This window comes from Colius striatus, chromosome 11, assembly GCF_028858725.1.
Source record: "Colius striatus isolate bColStr4 chromosome 11, bColStr4.1.hap1, whole genome shotgun sequence".
Classification (NCBI taxonomy): domain Eukaryota; kingdom Metazoa; phylum Chordata; class Aves; order Coliiformes; family Coliidae; genus Colius; species Colius striatus.
In genome coordinates this window covers 27,026,948-27,049,049 of record NC_084769.1, presented here as the reverse complement: position 1 = coordinate 27,049,049, position 22,102 = coordinate 27,026,948, and the positions used below count along the sequence as shown (strand labels likewise).

The 22,102-nt window shown below is 40.4% G+C and overlaps 1 protein-coding gene across 1 annotated transcript in view; it reads right to left on the bottom strand.

Annotated features, from left to right (window-relative positions):
• ITGA4 (integrin subunit alpha 4) overlaps nt 1-21,640 on the bottom strand; it is a 40,032-nt gene extending 18,392 nt beyond the window's left edge. The window contains exons 1-14 of the mRNA XM_062005003.1: nt 21,432-21,640; nt 21,205-21,326; nt 13,204-13,310; nt 12,976-13,105; nt 11,603-11,670; nt 10,819-10,948; nt 7,289-7,374; nt 6,897-6,956; nt 6,671-6,808; nt 5,579-5,690; nt 2,581-2,675; nt 2,103-2,193; nt 798-843; nt 267-421 (exon numbers count right to left, since the gene is read on the bottom strand). Coding sequence (XP_061860987.1) covers nt 267-421; nt 798-843; nt 2,103-2,193; nt 2,581-2,675; nt 5,579-5,690; nt 6,671-6,808; nt 6,897-6,956; nt 7,289-7,374; nt 10,819-10,948; nt 11,603-11,670; nt 12,976-13,105; nt 13,204-13,310; nt 21,205-21,326; nt 21,432-21,640 — 1,549 coding nt within the window. The remainder of the gene's footprint in view (nt 1-266; nt 422-797; nt 844-2,102; nt 2,194-2,580; nt 2,676-5,578; nt 5,691-6,670; nt 6,809-6,896; nt 6,957-7,288; nt 7,375-10,818; nt 10,949-11,602; nt 11,671-12,975; nt 13,106-13,203; nt 13,311-21,204; nt 21,327-21,431) is intronic.
• Between the last annotated feature and the right edge of the window lie 462 nt (nt 21,641-22,102).

Sequence of the window (22,102 nt, the reverse complement as noted above, 5' to 3'; positions counted from 1 at the left end):
CTCCACAACATTTCATGTTTTTAACACCAATGCCTTTCTAGGCCATGCAACTCTGGCAGTCCTAGAAGGGATGTGCTGTTATACTGAAATGAATAAAAGTGTAATGCCTTGATGTTGTAGGGTATTTATGAGCTAAAAATGGGGTCTATGTTTTTAATTTTTTATTTTATGGTGTTTCATTTTTCTGATTAATGGTCCACTACATACCAATAAATAACTGCATTTAAAATGAATACATGCAGTGACATTTTTTCCAAGTAGCTTACCAATATAACCCGGTACTTCTCGTCCTGTATAGGTAAAGCATATCTTCAAAATCATACAGGTGGCAGGCTGGTCATTTTCCATGCAGTCTAAGTTAGTCCGATTTATTGAATTGGAATGTTTCAAAGAAGCTTCAACAATTATCACCGGTTTTGTTCTAAGAATACAAAAGAGTTAATGTTCCCAAAACACTTCAGAAATAGCTCAAAGAACTTCTGCAGAATCAAACAATCTCTGTCAGAATCTATTTTTATCTTTAATAGTTTTCACTTTTTAAGCTCTCTGCATTTTTCAGAATCCAAACAGTTGTATGCCTGAAGAAGTTTCAGAATATTTTTTTTTCTTCCGTTATTTAATTAAATGTTTCTGTGGTAAAGCATTCTAGAGACTGCTAGTAAAGCATGGCTGAAGTTCAAGACACCAAGAAGAATATTGTGAGGCTAAAATATGCCACTGAGTTTTATTAGACTGCATTAAAAAAAATGAAGTTAAATTGTATAGTCTTTAAAAACACCGAAAGGTAGTAATCTCACCTCAGCACCACAGCTGAATCAGAGAGAAATGCACCAACTGCTACATCTGTCCAAAAGAAAAATTAACTTGATTAATAAAGCATAATCAACAGGAATTGCTTCTCAGGAGCGAAAATTTTGTAGCATATTCACCTTTTGGTCAGCATTAAATCACCACTTACTGTTTATTTCTTAGAAGGCATATGCTAATATTCAAAAGTAGTGTTCCCTAAAAGATGATTCCTCAAATATTTGTCCCCTGTCCATTAATGCTGCATGCCCATTGGTTGAGCTTGCAAATATTGGCAATGTGATTACTTGATTTCTACTCCATGTTTAAGTGGCCTGCACTGAGGGATAATTCAGAACAACAGGAGCTTCTCGCCTTCTTTTTAATCCAAATATTAAATACTGCTATACATATACACAAACAATTTTGTTACATAGATCTGTAAATATGTATAAAATTATACATATAGATTAAAATATTAATTTATTACAAGTTAACTGCAAACTGTTCATGCAATATGGAAATACACACAGTATACATACACCTCTCAGATGAGGTAGCAAAAAAAACACCTGTCAGATAAGTCTACATGATATAAGGGTCAGAAGATGTGACTCCCAAATCAGTAAACAACAGGCAACCTGACAACAGACTGCTTGTGCACTAACCTCACAGTCCGGCACTGCAAATTAACCTTGGATAACTTTTCTATTGACATAGCTGGAGCATACAACATGCAGTTCATGGTAATTTTATGCTTTTACATTCACAGGGGCAGAACAGGCAATACCTGACCCAACATAAAACCTACCTGCAAAATGTCCAAATGTTTCGACAATATGTATAAAACAATGAGTACATACTTGGAACCAGTCAAGTCGGTTTACACCAAATTAGCACTTCTGTGTCACGTCCACAAGAACTCCACAACAGCCTTAATCCAATGCCGTGAGCCCTGAGTCAGGTTAATGTATTGTTCACGCAGACTGAGAGTCAAGGAGCAAAGTGAATCCTGGCAAAATCCACTAGTAAGATTTTTAGATTAGCCCAATAGCCTGGACAGTGAACACGCTTACAGTGCCCAAACTAGCTCATTGTGACCTTAGCAGGTAAGGTGGCTGACATAAAAATTATGGTTTTCTTCCTCTTGTGCTTCACCTCTTTTTTATTTTCCCTTCCCAAAAAGCAAGATGTAACATGTCATCTTAAAACCAGATTTTGTTTCTGTTAAAAGTGACAAGTAGCACGAAAGGGGTTGTTCCCTATCAATCTCTACTCTTTTAAAAAGGAAAAATAAACAAAACTGTCTAATTCACCTTGATAACCATTGTTATCTGCATCAACGCCACTTGCTATGGATTGTCCAAACATGCTTAAGGAATTACTGACTTGATGTCCTTGTATTCTCTGAGGAGGCAAAAAAAACAGAAAAGAAAATTATTCTTGGAAAGCTTATCTTTCAATTGTGATTTCCAATGAAAAATGTTGTGATTCTATGATTAGCACAACTATCCCACTGCTGAAGGCAATTACGTGCTTACCTGTGAAAGTATACCTCTGAAAGTAATATTCCTCAACTACCGCAAATGTTATATCCAGTAGAACTTGAGGTCTCCAAACCAATTTTTTTTTCTACTACAGGTTATATTGTGACTGGAAATGACACATTATGTAACAAGTTTCTGAAGTATTTGAAGTTACCTCAGATGGTCTGAGTGTTAAATGAAGTGAAAACCTTCTCAAATTTAAACTTAAGGTTTTTCTGGTTTGATTATGTTTCACTGAGAAGTGTACCTGTGAAAACAATGGCGTTATTCCATCTTCCCTGCCATTGTATATATAAATAACTCCTTTTAGATCATCTTCTTGTGGAGCCCCAATTGCTACATCTGTGGAAAAACAATTTAAGAATAATCAGTTGTCTGCTTCCCTGTGAACAAGGATGAGCTAAAGAAATAAAAACCATGATGTGTGCAACCCCATATCAGATTTGTTGGACTAAATTAAAAAGAGTGCTGAAGACAGATAACAAGCAAATCCAAACAATACAGACCAGCTCAGTAATTTGACTCTGCCTGAAGTACTACATTTCTGGAAATCAAGGGCCAAATACAGCCACTCTGTTCAAGACAAAGTCTCTTCCTACCAATACTGAATGTGACCTTTAAAAGGTTGCAAGGCTATCACGGTGAATAGCCCAAACTATCATGATCTTTAAGGGGGAAAAAAAAAAGTGCCTTGTATTGGTGGAACTGTGATGATTTTCCTGAACTCTACTGTTTCCACATTGATTAAATCACTGAAACATGAGAAGTACTCTTATCATGCTGCCTGAAATGAACCATTTATCTTCTATGAAGTGTCCATAACAGTGAGAACAGGCTTGAACAGGCATTTAACAAGGAAAATAAGGTGGTTTGTACAAAGGGATATGTTTCATGCCTAGGTGATTTAATCACAGAGGGGTACAATGACACATAGCCAAACAACCCACCCACCCTCAAGAGTGCTTACCAAAAAGCCCCATGGTTCAAAGAGCCAGAGGTTGTTAACCAAAAGGTGGAGAAAGTGGGAGGTGAATCACATCATCTTGAAAGTCACTAATATTAAGTAATGATTGTGAACTTTCATTCAGAAATAAGCAAAACTGAACTATCTGCAAATCAGAAATCCTATATGCTGCACTGAACCAAAAGCTTTGACACATTGGTTTTACTAAACAACTTTCTGATTGAATCCATACTTCAGTGGCTAAAATGCACATAATAGGTGTCTCTACTGGTGAGAGGAAAACAGGACAGCCAAGTTGCACTAATTAAAATTACACATATGTTCTTGAGGATGTCAGATTCTACACCAACACATGCACCATTATCTTCCCGAGGCTGGTGCTGATGGTTTAGATCATTGCAGAAGTTGGCTCTGCTGTGCTTTTTTATCACTATAGACAAATGGTTTATAACACCAAATTTCAGTTTATATTTTGCTTCCAGCTGTTTTTCTTAAAAAATTTCTTTTCCTGCTACCACTCTCAATGTTGTCTCCACTTTTTCTTGTCAATGTTTTCTCTCCCTTCAAAAGCTAATCCACTTGTGTGCTCCAACTCTCCCTGTAGTTTTAGAATACCCACATCTACTTTGCTATGTTGTTAATTTGATTTCACTTCTTTGTTCCCCAGCCCTACAGTAGAATACAATTTTGCAGATTCATTTGCAGTTTGTTCCCCAACCCTACAGTAGAATAAAATTTTGCAGATTCATTTGCAGTTTGCAAATGTTTTGGGGCAAAAACTGAAACTTGTGTATAAATTGTGAAGGTAAAATTTAACACGAGTTCAAGGAGCAGGGACAAGAACACAACACAAAGGGAAGACTGAAAGGAGAATGCTGGATTGTAACTGCAAATAAAAGGGGTTATTCAGAACCATGAAGAAAGATATGGACTTGGTAAAGACAACAGCCCATAAAGAGCTGACAGTTTTTGCTCAAAGAATATCAGCTCCCCACATACAGACCAAGTTTTGATGATGGAAAAAAACTGAAACCATTTATTTATTATTTTTTTCAAGAGTGGAAAATGCCTTTCACATTTTCATCCTATCCCTACATGGCCTACATTGCCTGCCCTTCTGCTAGAGGCAAGCATATGCCAAATTTTCAGACAGGAATACTGGCCATTCCTATTTGTTTGAAAACATGATGAATGACACCAGTAGGTCAAATCCCCTCTGCTTGTCTGGAGCTTAGCTGGAGGCATCTCCATCATCTGTGTTTTGCAGGCTATCTAAACAGACAGTGAAAACTCTCTGAAGGAAAGAAGCTGAGAGCAACAGACCATGGGGTTTCTGTAGCAAATAAGAAGCAAATAAATTTTAGGCAGCCTAACTGGAAGCAGAAAGGAAGTAGAAAGCTGTGAGGGTCATTCTAGATGTTTTTACACACGTCTCATCTTTCCATCTGTTTTCTATAACTAAAATACCTTTTATCTGTAACTATCAGGTGGCATTCTCTTTTCAATTTCTATTACTTTTATGCTCACTACAGAAGCTAGATACAAGTCTGGAGACTGAATGTCTCTGCCCTTTGAGTAGGTTTCAACTGAACAATATCAATGGAAATTTCAGCACATTAACTTATATTTAGAAAGAGTGGTGGGGAAAGAAGTGAAGATATTCTCAGTTTCTGTTTAGGTATCTAACTTTACGTGCTTGAAGAAGATCCTTGGGTACAGACAACAGGAAGAAAAAGCTCCCTCATGGCTCCATTAACATTTTAGATTCACTAGCAGGACATGGCCATCAAATACCTTCCCCTTATTTTCCATCCTCTAGGAACCCATGCTAGGCAATTCATGGGTCACCCGAGGGCCTGGCTGGGAAGTGGTCTTCCAAATTACAGATTGTTTTCGATATCCTCGTGTGTTTAGTACTTCCTCTTGGTGACACAGAAGCAGATCTTGGCTCAATGTGTAATTTTTGTGTTTCTACAAAAAAACTACTAAGTTGTTCCCCAACAGTTGTCTAAGATGTCTAAAACAGGATTAGGGATTCCACTTGTGGTCCAATATCCAGTTATGGATTATGTTATCACCTTACACTTATGCTCTTTAAGTGACATAACTTAATCTCTTGGTATTACACATCAATGACTGTGAAACAGCTGTATTTCAAATTAGCAGTCTAGAAAAGAAAAGTCAAATCACCAACTGAAAGTCTTCTCAGACTTCCATAATCCTCCTGTGACAGTCCACTGCTGAGAGAGTTAAACCTAAGCGCTTTTCTTTATGTACTCACCTTCAAAACCATCATTATCTATGTCTCCTAGATTGGCTATGGACTCTCCAAACCGAGCTGCATATGAGTCACTCCCACTGAGCTCTATGTTCAGTTCTACCATCTTTGCCTCCTGAAGGAAAACAGAGTCAATGGCACATTAATGGTGCATCTTCTGTGTGACCTAGAATGTTACTCAAAATGTTAAAATTGCCTTGGACACCAATAGATAACACTACTAAACTCCTTGGTGCAGAAGCAAGCATTATAAAGATATTTAACAGTATTTAGAGTAAGAATAATAAAGAATAAGAAAGATGTTCTTGAAGAAAGAGAACAGCAGCGTGTTCCCATAGCAAACACCTGTAAACAGCAGCAAACTTACATCAGAATACAAGGGCTTACTGCTGAGAAAACTGTTTGCTGAAAAAAAGTAGTAACCAGTGCTGATTCAAAGCTACTGTGTGTGCCTCAGTTGTGGGTATCCTGAAGGACTTAGTTCTCTGAGACAAAAACATGTTAAGAAATTTTTAATTGCAAGTACAAGGAATAACTATGTATTACTGTGGAAAGGAAGTAAGGGAAATGAGATACAGAGAGAAAATTTACAAAGCCAAACAAATTCAAAAGCTCACAACAATAATTTATTATATTTTCACTTCTGAGCCTTAAAAATAAACCAATTCTAATGCACAATCTGTCCAGTTAACCGTATTTGCCAAACTAAGGACTACCAGTCTCTTTCCTGACTGGTAACACTAACTGCACACAAATCTTTCCTTCCTTGTTTGTTTCTGAAGTGTTAAGTTGCCCTTCACTGTGGTGAGCATGGTAATGGTGGAGAGCTTACAAAGAGGCTTGTAGTGGCAGGCTGTCACCACCTGAAGTTACTATGAAAGCAAACCAGCTTGTCCTCAGTTCCAACACCAGCCTAAGTACCAAGGCGTTACAGCTAATACAGCTGGCCTTTGCAGGGTTGCTGGGATCCTCACTGCAGTTCTACAGCTTTTTCCTATATCCTGAAATATTGTGTGAAGAGAGGAAATTTCTTCTTCTAAGCTTGTTATACTAGGACGACTGTGTTACCATGTGACTTTCGGAGAAAATACTTACAGAACCTGTATTGATATAGACATAAACTCTTCCTTCCTCTCTGATGGTACTTTGCATTGGAGCACCAACTAGCAAGTCTGAGAGGCCATCTGAATTCAGGTCCACAGCACAAACTGCAGCTCCAAAGTAGGAACCAAGCTGCAAGCAAAAAATCACATGATTTTTGAATTTTGATGCAGATATGCTAAAAGTTCTTAGGTGCAGAAAAACAGAATGAAAGATTTACCTTTTTACCTCGTAGTTCAAATAGAATGTTTAGTTGCCTCTCAATGCTAAAAATGTATGCCTAAAATGAAAATAAAAGTTGTGTTCAGCAAACAATAATCTGAAATGCTACTCTCTGCTTTTTCTACAGAATGTGTGAGAGAATCAGCAAACCAACACAGAAGAGCACAAGGTACAGCTATTTACTATTTTCTATCTGTATCTTTCTTTAGTACCATAGTTCACAGCAATGTTATTTAGGCTATCTTCCCTTATTCCTACTTTTGACTTTTCTCCCCATGAGAAATCTTATCTATCTGACACTTGTCTTCAATACATGAGCCTAAATTGGTAAATAATGGGTGGGTATGTGGGAGTATATTCTTCAAGTCAGTAGTACAGACAATCTCTTACTTTACCAGTCTGCTCCTGTTGGGGTGCCCCTCCAATTACTTCTGTACTGTTTGATGTCAGAAAATGTCCAGCTCCCACAGAGTATCCTGTAAATGAGAAAACTACCATTCAATACTGGAAAGGCTACATAAAGGAAAAGAACAGGAGCATGACATATAAAAGTTGTCAACATCACAAATGACTGTGAGTTTGACATTCAGATCTCATGCAAGTCAGCAATGAAAACAGAAGTTTCTGAAATATAAGTAAAATGTCAGTGCAAACAGTTCCAGCAACCAGAAGCACTAATTTCCTCCCAGGATCTCAATGACTTGCCATAATTTAAAGGCAATAAAACAAATTGCAAACACCTTCTGTTAATGCGTATTCTGCAATAGTCCAACAAGTCCATATTGTAATACAAATGAAAATGGTCAGAACTCCATGCAGTGCAATATGGAAACACTTGATTCCTTTGTTACTCTGACTACTGTTGTAACTGGCCTGCAGATAAATGAAATGTAGTGCTACTTACATGCATGTGCACATCCACACACACAGAGCACTATGGATATATACACAGGAAAATGTCAGGAAGGAACTGGAGCAAAAGCTTGGTTACAGAAGAAAACATCACATCAGCTTTTGTAAACAAACTTACATAACAAAGTACTGTTACATGTGGAGGCAGCTCCTAACAAACAGGACCATATTTGAGTGCAGACAACCAGCCACAGAGCTGCAAACTGAAGGCTAATGCCTTAATCTGCAGCTACATAAATAATCCTTACTCTTTCCAGAATACTTGAATAGCTAGGTTGAAACAGGGAGGAATATTTTTACACATTCTGCTACTCTTGGATTTACTGAATGACTCTTGATTTTCTCAGCATGCAGCAAAAATGGAAAAATCATCTTGGATCAAATGAGAATGATCTTTCATCTTTGAAGAAAACTGTCTAGAATTCAAGTTCTCATTAAGCTAGCCTTTTCGTTTCATAACTTAAGCTAAAAGAAGTGAACAAGGCTTTTTACTTATTCAACAAAAAACCCTAGCAAATGAACCTTAATTTACCTCCTCAGACCTTTATTTTCTAGTTATTTTGGATTTGCTGAAGGGTGAAGATTGGTAATTGTAATGAACTTTAGAAAAAAACCAAAAACTAAACTAAAGCCAAACATCCTCCCCCAGCGCCACCACCCAAATAATCTGATAGTCCTCATTTCTATGGTGGTATTAAAATGTTTGGGGTGGGGGAGTGGAATCACATAATTGACCCTTTATATTTAAAGGCCTAGTCAAATGAAATTTTATTTCCAACCCCAAAATTCTCTCCTCTTTACCATTACCACAGTTTTTCAGTTTTCTGAAATGCCACTTCCCATTCTCAGATTCCTAAAAGAAACTATTACTTTGTGGTTTCTTTAAGGCAGTTTGCTAAGTGCCTAAGGCTACTCCCTCCTCAGGCCCAGCTGATTTGAAAGACTGACTTACTTCTCTAATTCCTTTTAAGGAAGTCAGTTATTCATCTCTAAGATGCTCTGAAGTAGTCAAGAAAATACTACCAAAAGTTACGTATTACCAGCTTCTCTTCCTAACTTCGTTCTTTTAAATGTCTAGTTTGTAAACAGCTTTGTTTCTTCCAACTTTTGGGAAATGTTTCGATACTGCTGCACACTCTTTCTGCAATCTCTAATTTGTTAATTTTTACTCTTTGACAGTTTAATGAAAAATGTAAAGAAAGAAGCCAACTTTTTAGTCCCTGGGAGGAAAAGGGCAGTCTAAGGAGGTAATTATGTCTAGTTATGTGCTTGAATTGCACTCTGGTCGCAATATTCTGTGATTCTGTGATTCCACCACTGGGTAAGGATATTTTTGTTCATTATTCAAGAAGCAAACTCAGACTTCAAAAAACAAAAATCTTTGGTAATAGAATTAACCCTGAATAGATTTTGTCCTTAGACAGAACAGAAGCTGAGGGAGAGGAAGGAAAGTACCTTTATGTTCTTCCAACCACGTTATGTATTATTACACGAGAACAAAGCGGAGGTTTGCATGGAACAATTCAAACTGTAGGATTTATCACAGCTGCTAACTGTAGAGACACATGGATGAGCTAATACTCCCTTTCTTCACTTTCCTGAAGAAAGGCAAGTTTAGGAGTCATGTGGCTCTGCCAATCCAGTGTGCTGGCTGTTACAGTTGCATCAGGTCATGGGAGAGGTATCTGTGAAGCAAACTCCAGCTGATCTTAGGTCCTGGATGCCTAAAGGAACTAGGAAAGACCATATATGTGTGGGAAGGCCTTTCTTGCACACTCCCCAGCACAGTCCTTGTGCAAGCTTTTACCCATTTGCCTATATTTGGCTTTTGGCTTCCAATGATTTGATTAATTCATTACAGGAATTCTCACTCATACTTGTAGGAATAAGCTTTTTGTTCCCAGACAGGTGCAATATTTTTCCCATTGACTGTTACTGGAAAGCTCTCCAGTTTTTAATTTGTCCTATTAATGGCTAGACCATACTGGTTAACCATACTGATTTCGGCATCTGATCACCTTTTACCATTCAGCATCTCTTTTATGGGACTTTCCTGCAGAGCCCAATTGCAACCTTTGCAAAGCTCAGCACTGAATTCTGAAGTATTAGTCACTTTCTATTTCATAAGAGTTACTTCATGACCTATGTTTGTTTCCTATTGCCAAAAGAGTGACATCAGAAGCATAAAATGTTTATCCACATGAACTCAATCTAAGAATGGGAAAATACAAAAAGCAATGGTCACAGGCTAAAATAGTATTGGTCAGGATTTCAGGAAGAGCAGGTGAGGTTTTCTTAGTGTGTAGTGAGAAAACTGAAGCTGCTGATGGTTCCTGGCATAAACACCTACAAATTCTAGCACTAAAATCAGCTAATTACTTGGATATAGATACACAAGCAGGAGCTTTGTGGCTTTCTTTGCAGACGTTCAGTGATAAGGTCTGCTTTCCCATGTACCCAGACCAAAATATGGTTGGAATAAAGTAAAATAAAAATCCCCAAAACCTCAACCACAATTGCAGGTAAGTCTGTCTTTTAAGGTCATAGCAATCTTCCCCTCATTGAAAATGCAATTGAGGCTTGTTTCATAGAATCACAGAATGGTTTCCTTGCAGCTTTCATGATAATTAACTTTTCATACTTCTGTTACACGTGAAATCATTATGGTTTTTGCCACAAAAGCCCTTGGCAGCATTTAAGGTTCAACAGTGAAGTGTAAACCATTGCTTAATCAGAAGCATATTGCTACCTTCTAAATCAAGAAATGAAAGTCAGTGGAAAGATGACAAAACAAGAAATTCAATGTTTGAGAAGTTTCCAAACAAAAAGAACAGATAGGAAGACTTACAATAAAATATTTTAAAAAATGAGAACACATCCTTAGAGCCATCAGTTCTGAGATTAATAAAGAAAACACTGATAAATACTGTACACTCACTTCAAGATCAGCTATTTAGCTAATTCTTTGGCTTATATTTTTTTGTAAAGTATTAAATACTTTTAAGTACCTAGATAACTGCCAAATTTCACTTGGTTATTTGAATCTGTATAAGCATGGATTGTATTTGCAGTTGTGTTGTATACAAAAACAGAACCAGTCCAATAAAATGACCCAGGAGCTCCCATTATAATTAAATCCTAAAAGAAAAATAAAACAAAGATGTGTTAGTCATATTTAAATATTCACAAAAATAAGCAAAACAAGTCAAATGCATTTAACTGAATTCACATGTGATGTAAAGAAAACCTAGTAGAGATGCATCTAGCTCAATATCAGGGGATTACCACTAGATCACAGACAGCATTTTTCAGACTTCTTGAAAACACAGTCATTTCAAAGTTTGAGCTGTGGACAACTTAAGAGAGCAACAAACGGGATATTCTTTTCTCAAAAGTCTTTTTTGAAATAGTAATCTTAAGGTGAAAGGGAGATGAAATAATATAGAATATTAATCTGTGACGCAAGAAGATAAACATTTTTACTGTTAATGTTAAATCAGATTACTTTAAAGAGAATAATAAAACGTCATGCTCTGTTACAGTCATGCTCTTTTTCCAGGTTAAAATAACTTTAGATTTAGTAAGGTGTAAAAGTATTATTGGGAGTAAAAAGGAAAAGTATTAGTGGGGAATTATGCAAGCCTTACTAAAACAAATGAGAAAAGCCTGACTTTTGCCTCCCACAATAAAAGAGAGTGCTAATATCACATTTCCATGTGCACTTTTATGCATGTATACATGTGAATATATATATATATATACAAAAAGAAGTTTGGTATCTTTAATACACACCTCAATGTAAAAACTAGACATTCCAGCCTGGCATGACCCATGGTTTTCTCCAAACCTTCGCACATGATCTAGGAATTGGAAAGAAATATAAAAAAGGATCGGAAGCATGTAGTTTCAAAACTTATTAGCAGGTCTTCAACAGAATTTGGGACAAGTTAAAAACAAAACACCACAGTGTTGGTTTTCAGTTCTGTAATGCCTTTTGCTTCACTATAGTATTGTAACAAACTCAAAGCAGTATCATTTGGTCACAGCTACCTTTGAAATCCTGTGAATTTAAGGCTATACTTTTCTTTTTACATTGTTCCATGAATGAAATAGCACAAATAGTTTGAGCAGTACAGCTAAAGAAACTTAACTCTTCTCTTCCATTCTGTATAACTCAGGTGTAAATTGACTGACACGTTTATGTATCTTGACAGGAATTGCCCTGATTCTCCACTAGTGCTCTGAAGGGCTTGTGTTATGACTATCTTAGACATACTGGTATCTGTCATCCTCAGCATTTGTGTTTACATCAAACTCTCCCAGCTCTGCCTTCCTGCTTTTCTTTGCTAACTGCTTCCCATCAGGGTTCCCTTCATCTCATCCATAGACTTGTTCACTTAAAAAGTCAAAGAAAGATAAAAGAAAGTTTTCACCAATGCTCATTAGGGTCTTGGAAGCCAGCAGCAGGGTGTTTGATGGCATTACTCTATTGGTCTGCACAGAAAAGCCAGACTGTCAGCTCTCCCTTGTATTGGCAAGGGGCAGTGTAACAAGATAGTTCTGGATGGGAGGCAGGTATGAAAGGGATGGCAGAGATGGACTCCTTTGATAGCTTCAGGTCTTGACTCTTATTCTGCTCCTGAAGTCCTCTGAGGAAAGATCACTGAAGGTCTTGTGCCACAGAAGCGGCAGGAGGCAAGTAAGGGATACACACTGTGTCAAGGAACCACAGCAGCTTTGTACCAAAGGCTAAGGAGTAGATGGCAACAATCACTTGCAGATATTACTGCTGCTCTGCCATGAGGCGCATTCCCAAGCAGAGAAAGAAAATGGCAAGAGTAAAGGAAGGAAGGATGTCCTCCAATGGCCTATTTCTGAGAAGCACACATCCTGCAGTGGACCCAGTCCAAGGAACAAGTATTCCAATGCCCTCTTGAAACGTCTTTTTTTTTTTTTTTGCCTGTAGAAAGCAGCTTTTCTTTCAAGTGATAAACATCTTGCTAAAAAATTTACATCATAACTTGGGCTTGTATCATCAGTACTCAATCCTCACAGCTTTGGCTGCAGAAAGACTGCTCAGAGCAACACAGGCTCTTTCATAAACTCTGCATCATGCAATTATGTATCTTACCCTTCCCAACACGGGGCCCACGTGTTCTGCTTACCTATATAGCATGGGCATATTCTTCTGCTCAGCTCAGTCCGAAAATCAGAAGAGATGGCAAAACAAATTCCATATGGGAGTTTGTGTTCATTTTTTATGTAAAAGATATTTTTCCACCTATGTCCACAAGCCTATGGATAAAAAGCAAACATGACATTTGACACAGAACCACAAGAAAGGAGAAGGCAGTCTGACAAACAGCCATACAGCTCCAGCAGTTAATACATACAAGAATAGATCCATTTTCTTTTGGCTGCCTCGATAAGCTGACACCCAGCCACTGATTATCACGCTCTTCCAAACAAGTCTTCCCACAGCGCTCTCCATTGGGGTTGCCTAGGACAAAAAGATCAATGCTCTGAGCAGAGGGACAAGCTGAAAGGCCACGTGGTGGGTTACAGGAACACCCAAGAGCTCTACAGGGCGACCGCAGTAAATCAGGTCTGGTGGATCTGACCTCTGCCTGTGTTGAACGTAGGCCGTGTCGACTTTTGACTTTGTTTTTGGACAAAGGAATGATTGCTTGTAGCCAAAGGGAGCACGCTGGTTCTGAATATTGGTAAGTTGGGAGTAAGGACTTGTTTCTCCATCATTACTGATATTAAGACAGACAGTGTAGGGAGTGTGTGTGGGCAGGTTTTGGTTGTGAAGGGGGCTGCAGGGGTGGCTTCTTTTTAAAAAAAAAAAAAAAGAGCTGCCAGAAGCTTCCCCTAGGGCCAGTGCCAGTCAAGTCTAAGATGGACCCACAGGTGACCCAGGCCTGGCCAATTAGTGTCAGGGGTAACACCTCTGTGAATAACGTATTTCAGGGGGGAAGAAGTTGCTGTGCAGTTGCTGAACTACAGCAGCAACAGGGAGGAAGAATGTGAAAAAACCTCCACAGACACCAAGGTCAGTGGAGAAGGATGGGGAGGAGGGTGCTTAGGCCCTGGAAGAGAGACTCCCCAGTGATCTGTAGCACAGACTATGGTGAGGCAGCTGTCCTCTTGCAGTCCATGGAGGCCACAGGGGGGCAAAAATCTACTCGCAGCCCATGGAGGACCCCATGCTGGAGTGAGTGGATGGCTGAAGGAGGCTGTGACTCCATGGGAAGCCCACCCTGGAGCAAGTTCCTGGCAGGACCTGGGAATATGTGGAGAGAAAAGCCCATGCCAAACCAGATTTGCTGTCAGGAGTTGTGACCCTGTGAGGGACCCACACTAGAGCAGTTTGTGAAGAATTGTAGTCTATGGGAAGGATCCATGTTGGAGAAGTTCATTGAGGACTATCTCCTGTGGGAAGGACCCCACACTGTAGCAGTGAAGTGTGAGGATGCCTCCCTCTGAGGAGAACCAGCAGAAAAGTCCATCTGTAAAAGTCAAGGTGACTGTAACTCCTAGTCCACATCCTCCCACACTGCATGGGGAGAGTTGGAAACCTGGGAAGAAGGGAGAGGTGGGGGGAAGTGTTTTAAGGTTCAGGTTTTATTTCTTATTTCCCTGCTCTGTTTTCATTGTATATTTCTTTCTACCCTGTCTAGTTTAGGTGAGGAGTGATAGAACAACTTAGTGGGCATCTGGCATCCAGTCAGGGTAAAACCACCATAGACAGTGACATTACACTCAATCTGATTAAGGGCTGGCTTTGCAGCCTAAAAGTTCATAAGAAACACAAGTAATATCTGCAAGTGCCATCTAAACATCTAAAGCAAGCATCTCTCCAACTACATACCTATTGATAGCAGACCTTAAAATGGTCTCTGCTGCAAAGGGCTATCAAATAAAGGGCATATAACTGCAATCTCTACCGGGGGTGTCAGATCATTATGTATGCATGTTCTGTGTACTCTGTTTCACTGTTGCAATTATTTAGCACTAGTTATTTGGCTTTGCTCTTAAGGAAAGTTAATTTTTAAAACCTTAGGGAACATAGTGAAATTTCTTCTAACTCCACCCAAAAGGCTACAGAGTCTTGCAAAGTTAGCAAATATTTGCTATCTTCTAGAAGGCAGTAGTGGTATCCATGTAAAGGACAAGCCATACAGTTAAAAATATTCTAAGTTATATAAAGCAAGTTTTTAATTTTTAACATGTGCATATGAATAAGCATCAATGAAACTACTGAAACAGTATTTTTGATGCATCAGCATGGCACATTTTATGAAAAAAACTTCTTATAAAATAAGGAAATACATTATGTCCTTTGAACAAGCCCTTCTGCATAATTTTTATGACTTTCTCGGATTCAATGCAGCTGCTGCCAAACCCAAATCTTTGGAGGTTTAAGGGGTTCAGTTACCCAGGAAAGGGTGTCCATGCAGATGGCAGAATGCCAGTGCTGACAAGGACAGTGCTTGACAGGAAAGAAAATAAATAAACTCCCTAAAAACTGTGCTTCCGTGAGAACTGAATTCTGACTGTCCTATGCATTAGAGAGTTTAAATAAATACACTCCTAAGTTCATGGACTTGCATTTCTTTTGTCTTGAGAATTCCTTTCTCAGGGTGTGCAACTGCACAATATTGATTAAGTATGAGAACCGAATAAAGGGATATACCATGTCTATTTAGTAGTCAGGAGACAGACTGTGGGCTTTGCTACATACATTCTCACAACAAACACTGACTTACATGATTTTATACCTATGATTGTCATGGATTTTTTGAGAGAAAATACCAGATGAATGGAATCAAGACAATTCACCATGTTAAGAAAACATCAGGAGCTTTTGTAAGAATAAATCCCAACAACTATCCTTATTTCAGAACTTGTTCCTTTGTGTTTTGTGACAGGCCTAGCAACTCTCATTTGTCTGACAAAACTTCTCAGGCTTTGATTTCTTCTACTTCCATACCACCTCTCCATTTTTTCCAAACATCACCGATGGAGACATGAGAGTAGTGCAGTCTGGAACTCCTCACCATACTACCGAGAGGACAATGTACCTTGTGCACCACAGCTGTATTCTACCCTCTTCCAAAAACAACACTCTTCACATGGTCAAGAAATAGCTGACCCTCCTTCATCTCTTCCTTACCACCTTCTCCCTCATAGACCTTTCCCTAAGGCATTGAGGAAATCATAGACTCATAGAATGGTAGGGGTTGGAAGTGACCTTTAGAGATAGCATGTGAAATCCAAGTAAATAGAAACCAACCTTAGCACTCATGAAAACATCATATTCAGTTGTCTTTGAGCCAAGAGATTTTGTTACTGTGACTCGACAACTTCTGAGAAATAGTAATTAACAACTTGTGAGCTCTTACTCCAAGACAAGCATGAAGTAAAATGCCTTACTTAAAAAATCTACTAAAAGGAAGCTGATTTTTTTGCAGGCTGTCAACTACTGAGGTTTAAGCAATAAGCTTCTGAAATCTCCCAGTTGGCTAGTGCCAGTGACAGAAACTTCCACATACTAAATATTCACCACAGATCTGGATTTTAGTTTTGGAATTTGATTTTAGAGTTATGTCACATAGAACCCCTCACTTCCTAAGGGAGACATTTCTGTGGTCTGCATGGATTATAGAGCATATTAATCTGATTTGAATCTCCTTAGAAAACAGAATTCCATTACAATCACTCCCAAGTGTAAGAATTAATCCTCCTTTCAATCAGAAAAGGTACTTTTTCTAACTCCCTTCTGGCAATGCTTTCTGTTCTCTTAAGACAATGACTTACCTGGAACTTGCTTTACAGTATATGTAGGTTTGCCAGAAATGGAAGAAGTGGACAAGACTAATATCATAAATTTAGATGTCAAGAGGCTTTCTAAGACTTTCTATCAATGTCACACAAACCATTTAATGATGCCATAAGAGATAAGAGGAAGTTTTGCTTGTTCTAGTGCTTCATTCCTGTGCTTATTTCAGAGGTCCATAACAAGAATAAGCACCACCATTCCTTCATGTCCGTTGGATTGTATTCCCCTTTTCCTTGGCTCCAGCATATGGTCTTCATTTTGGCTCTCTTCTGACCTGCTTTCTCATGTCTCCTCTCTTACTCTGACTGACAAGTATTCAACCACCTTGAAAATGACAGACCTTTGTGGGTGACAGAAACATGAGCTTAACATCCCAGAGATCATGATCCTCCCGTTCAGGGTATGACATTATAAAAGCTTTATCGAATGAGAAGAGAAAAACGCTATATTTTGCACAATTAACAGAGCAGCACTGCATAAGCTGAGGAGGACACAGCAGCTTGGTTGCCCCAGGGAAAAGGAGCACGTGTTGTCATAAAATCACTGAGAGAGAAGTAATTGCCTAGGCTGTGCACATTACACAGCTGGAAGATACACTTCTGCTATAATCCCCATCGCATGCATCCACAGAAACAGCACAATCGCATGTAAAGAAGCTTACAACTTATAAAGCCACTTCTAGGTTTGGCCTCAAGGACTCTAATGCAGATGTTTACAGTGTCATCTGAGAAACCAGTTTCATGTAACTTGCTCCAGTGCTTTTCATGAGCAATAGCTTCTCACGATTCTTTTTATCCTCCCAGAGCTTCTCTACTCCTGTTGCTAATTGATTAAAACTATGAAGTCTACTGCAAAGACAACAAGCCTTCTGGTATCCTGCTCCTAGATGTCTGGGCCTCATCAGACTATTTTTTCATTCATCCAGGACATTTTTCCTCATCTCATAGATCTGATAGGTGTTATCTCTCTTATGTCCCTCAAAGCGGTTCTACCCAAAATGTTTTAGTTAAGTGCCAGCTGTTTCCATAACTCTGTAACAGACCTAGATCCTGTCTTCCTTGTGATAGTTTGGCTATTTCAAAGGAGACCACTGTCAGGGTATGAGCAACGTGAGATCAAAAAGCCAAACTACCAAAGGCAAAGCATACTAAAAACAAAGTTGAACACACGTCAGCCTTCTGGTGAACACCATTAACTGTTCACTTTTCCATTGTAATGATTCAGCTGGGGGAGCTAGAGGGCAATTTGTTCATAGGTTAATTGTAGCAGGGAAGTAAAGGAAGGGTAGCAGACTGAAACTGGGCAGTATTTTCTGGCCTCATGTTGAACAGCATGCACTGAACTTACAGTGTATACTCGTTGTTGAAATCTTTTCTTTAGACTGGATGGTATATTTTATAAATTGTTTCCTTTCTTTTTATAATCACTCTGTTTCACATCTGAGAGCAATTCTGTTGAAGAATCTCTGTAATGTTTTACAAGTCCAAAACGTAACAGGTCAAAACATCTAAAGAACTTTGTGCAAATTCCTGTGCAATAACCTACGACTACCTCAAACTGACACAGGCAAGTTCAAAAGACTAGAAGACTGGCAGAAGATGGTCACTTAGTGCTTCAAATAATAAACCCAAGGTACTGTATCTTTATTTGTCCCTACAGCTCAATTACAAGCCTCTACATCTAACATAAGTCAGGGTTTATAAATAACCCAAATACAAATAAATCAGCAGTCTAAAATACACCATAGACAAGAGTACTAGAATTGGAAAAGAAACTCTCAAAGCTTTCTCTGTTCAGCAGTCAGAGAGAGATTTGAAAGTGCCAATGAGGGGCTGGGGAGACAAAGATTTGCTAGTGTACTTCATGGCACCACATCTCATTGCTTCTCTTGGTTCTTAAACCAGCCCAGCCCTTACAGCACCTTGAACATTAAAACACTCTCAAGTATGCCTGGCTGAGTTATTCCTGGATGCTGGGATAACTGCAGCACAGGACTGCTCCCAGTTATCTATCTCTTCTTCTAGCAGATAGGAGTGTGTGACATAAAAAATACAACAGCAGTTTTGTGTGATGAGAAGCTTCATTAATTAGTTATGCCAGTTTCAAGGCCGCTTCAGAGAAAAATAGCAAAAAAGTCTTTTAACATATTCACATCTCTAAGTAATTCACATTCATTTATTACAAAGCCCAACATTTGGAAAAATCCACTTCTGTCACCTCTACATTTCTATGACTCATAATTAGAAACTTCCTACTTCAAATATTCTTTTCCTGCAAGAAAGGTGAATTTAAGTATTAAAGATACATATAGCTATTTCTCAATTTGCCTGTCCCAGCAATGTAATACATTCCTGTACATTTTTCAAAGGAAATTACTCTCTTCTATGAGATCTAGACCTAAACTTGTCACTGGCAAGAATCCAAGCAGAAGAACAAGGAGGTCACTGACTGAAAGACACGGCGTCAATAAAACCATTATGTCCAAAAGTTGCTGACAGCCTGAATGAGTTAGACAAGAGTTAATTAAGTTCAACTTTGCAACTGCAAGTTCCCTTGTGTATTTCTGTGACCACTCAGCAGGATGGCAGAGGCTTAACAGACCTCAGAGACTATCTTACTTCATTTACATCCCATGTACCACAGCTGCTTTTGGCTTCTTCATTGACCTGTTTTACAGTATAGCACTTTCCAGTATCTAATTTCAGAAATACTGTAGACATACCTTAGTGATGTAAAGATGTCATCTAACACTAAGGGAAATGAACATTTTGCAAAAACCTCTTGTGGTATCACTCTTTTTAAAAGCCCAAGACAATACAGTAAATATCATTGTGTAACCTGCAGTCTTTAAACCCATGAATGGAAGCTGGGTTAAATTAAGCCTTTGGAATCACACGAATATTTTCAATCACCTGTTGCATCATTTAATTTAGAATCCTCTGGGCTGCTGAATTACGTGGTAGAGCTTTTGTTTCTCTACTGGCTAAATGAGTAAGTCAAAAAGCTCTGCAGATGTATGTACTTTTCAAAGAACCTGAAAATTTCTACTCTTCCCCTCCTTTCCTTCCCCCACATAATGAAGGACTATCTTTACCCCCAATTCAGGAGTTGGAGTTTGTTGTCTCTTAACATACACTGTTTCACCACTTCAGTCGACTTCTTGACTCTTGCAAGCTGACTCTTACAAACAAGTAGTTGGCAGAAAAAAATATCTTTGTTATATATAATTTTTCAATAGACGTAATATTATAATGAAACTCAAAAAAACAAGAAAAAGTTAAAACAATAACTACTTGGGCTGGAATAAGTTTAATTATATTCTTTCTGTGAGCAACTACTTGTATTTTCCTTATGTGGATAAAGCACCACTTGAAGTATTTCAGGTTTTTGTAGCTTACTTACAAAAAATAATTTATTTGTATTTGTAGGGAAAAAAAAAGGGATATAACCCATCAGTTCAAATCGTTATGCACAGAGGTGAAGAGAAATTATTGTTTTAACCTTTTTGCCACAGAATGCTGTGGTCTGCCCTGAAAGCCTGGCAGTTCATGGGGTGTTATCGCTCTCACTGGTTTCAAATATTTTGAAAACCCTTTCCCGCGCTTCTTGTCCTTACTGGGCGGCAAGTCCAGGCTTTCAATGGATTGGATGGTCTCTGAAACAGCAGAATATAAACTTCAGGACTCTTTCTAACATAGCATAAGGATACCACGAGTGGCACTGTATGCAAAGGAGACAAGAACAGATCCCAAAGGAATTCACACATATTCACTCTAACCCATTGTGAATTGTTCTCCTTTTTAACAAGAACCAAACACTTGGAAGTTGGGTAAGTCCATCCAGTTACATCTCCCAAGCATGGAGACTGGGGAGATAAAGAAGAGTTACATATAGGAGTTGGAAAAATCGTTTCAGTAAAAAATAGTTTTGTTTCCCTGAACCTCGACTTTTCAATAAATCTGCAAGTAGGCAAAATTAATCTGCAAGATGACTGCTTACTTAAGGGGGGGCCTGTACCATAAGAAGGCTGTGCAAAAGAAAAGATGATTTAGGCACAGGCATTCACCCTTCCTCCCTGAGCTAATTACATTTGCCCTCTGCTCTGAAAGACGAACTAGCTTTCTGCTGAGAAGTGCAAGATAGACCACAACGCTCACAAGGCCTTTGAATTGAGTGCTGAAAGGGTGTGAAAGAAAACTGTGGGAGTGGGAACTGTCACATAGGACTTCTCTAATTCAAGTTTTACTGCATTTTTTTTCTGCCTACAGAAAAAGGTGCCATCGTTCCTGCTCTTCGTCAATATATTGCACTGATCTCGCCCTTGAGCGAGAGGCAAACTTCAGTTCAATCTGTAAGACTCGGGAGAAACCGCCCGCAGCCCATTGCCTTGAACGCAGCGTCGGAAGAGCCGAGGTGCGCGCAAGCCGGGTACGAACCGTCCGGTCCCGTCCCGTCGCCGGCGCAGCCAGCCCCGCTGCCCGGCGCCCGTCTCGGCCCCTCCGCGGCCCAGCGCCTGGCTCTGCCCACCCGCGCCCCAGCGCCGACTCACCCAGCTGGAGCTGTTCGCACCGCCCGTGGGGGTTCCTCCCGATCCGGCACCGGAAGATGGCCCCGGGGTTGGCCACCGAGATGTTGGCGGGCCAGTTGGCCTGTGGGGCGCCCGCCACCAGCCTGCGGGGCAGAGACGGCAGCGTGAGGGGCCGCGGCCGGACGAGCCGGGAGAAGGCGCGACGGGCAGCACGGGCTCCCACGAGGGCGGCCCGGCCGGGGACTCACCATCTCTCCTCGCCGTGGCGGTGCAGGAGAACCGAGTACCCGAAGAAGGTCCCGTTGCCCCCCCGGAAGAGCAGCGGGTGTTGGGTGTCCAGGTTGTAGGTCCGCGCCGTCGGCGGGTGCTGCCACAGCAACAGCAGCAGCAGCAGCAGCAGCAGCGGTGGCAGGGCAGCCCAACCCGCAGCCCCCCTCGCCCTCCCACAGCTCCACATGGCTCCGGCCGGCCGGAGGCAGAGAGACGCCCGGCGCCGGTTTCTTGCCTCACTCCGCTCCCCGGCTCGGCGGGAGGGCAGCGCCGCGCCCCCGCCCCCGCCCTGCCCTGGGACGACGGCTGCAGCCCGCGCCCCGCGCTGCCTCTACTACCGCTGGGTCAGGCCGGGCCTGGCCCGGGGTGGGGGTGTCCCCTCCGGATGGGGAGTTGCTCGGCCGCACCACCTCCTCCCGCGCAGCTGCAGCCCCTCTCCCTTCCCCGGCGACAGGGGTCGGGTTTCTCCCCGCCCCGCCCGAGCCCGGTGGGGTGCTGCGGAAGGGGGCACGGCCTCCAGGACCCAGTATCCCCGGGCAGAGCAGAGTCCGCTGGGACGGGGTCCTCCCGCCCCCGCCGGGGCCGCGAGGGGCTTGGCACCCCTGAGCTCACCTCACTTCAGTCCCGGTACACCTGCCCGGGGCGCGGC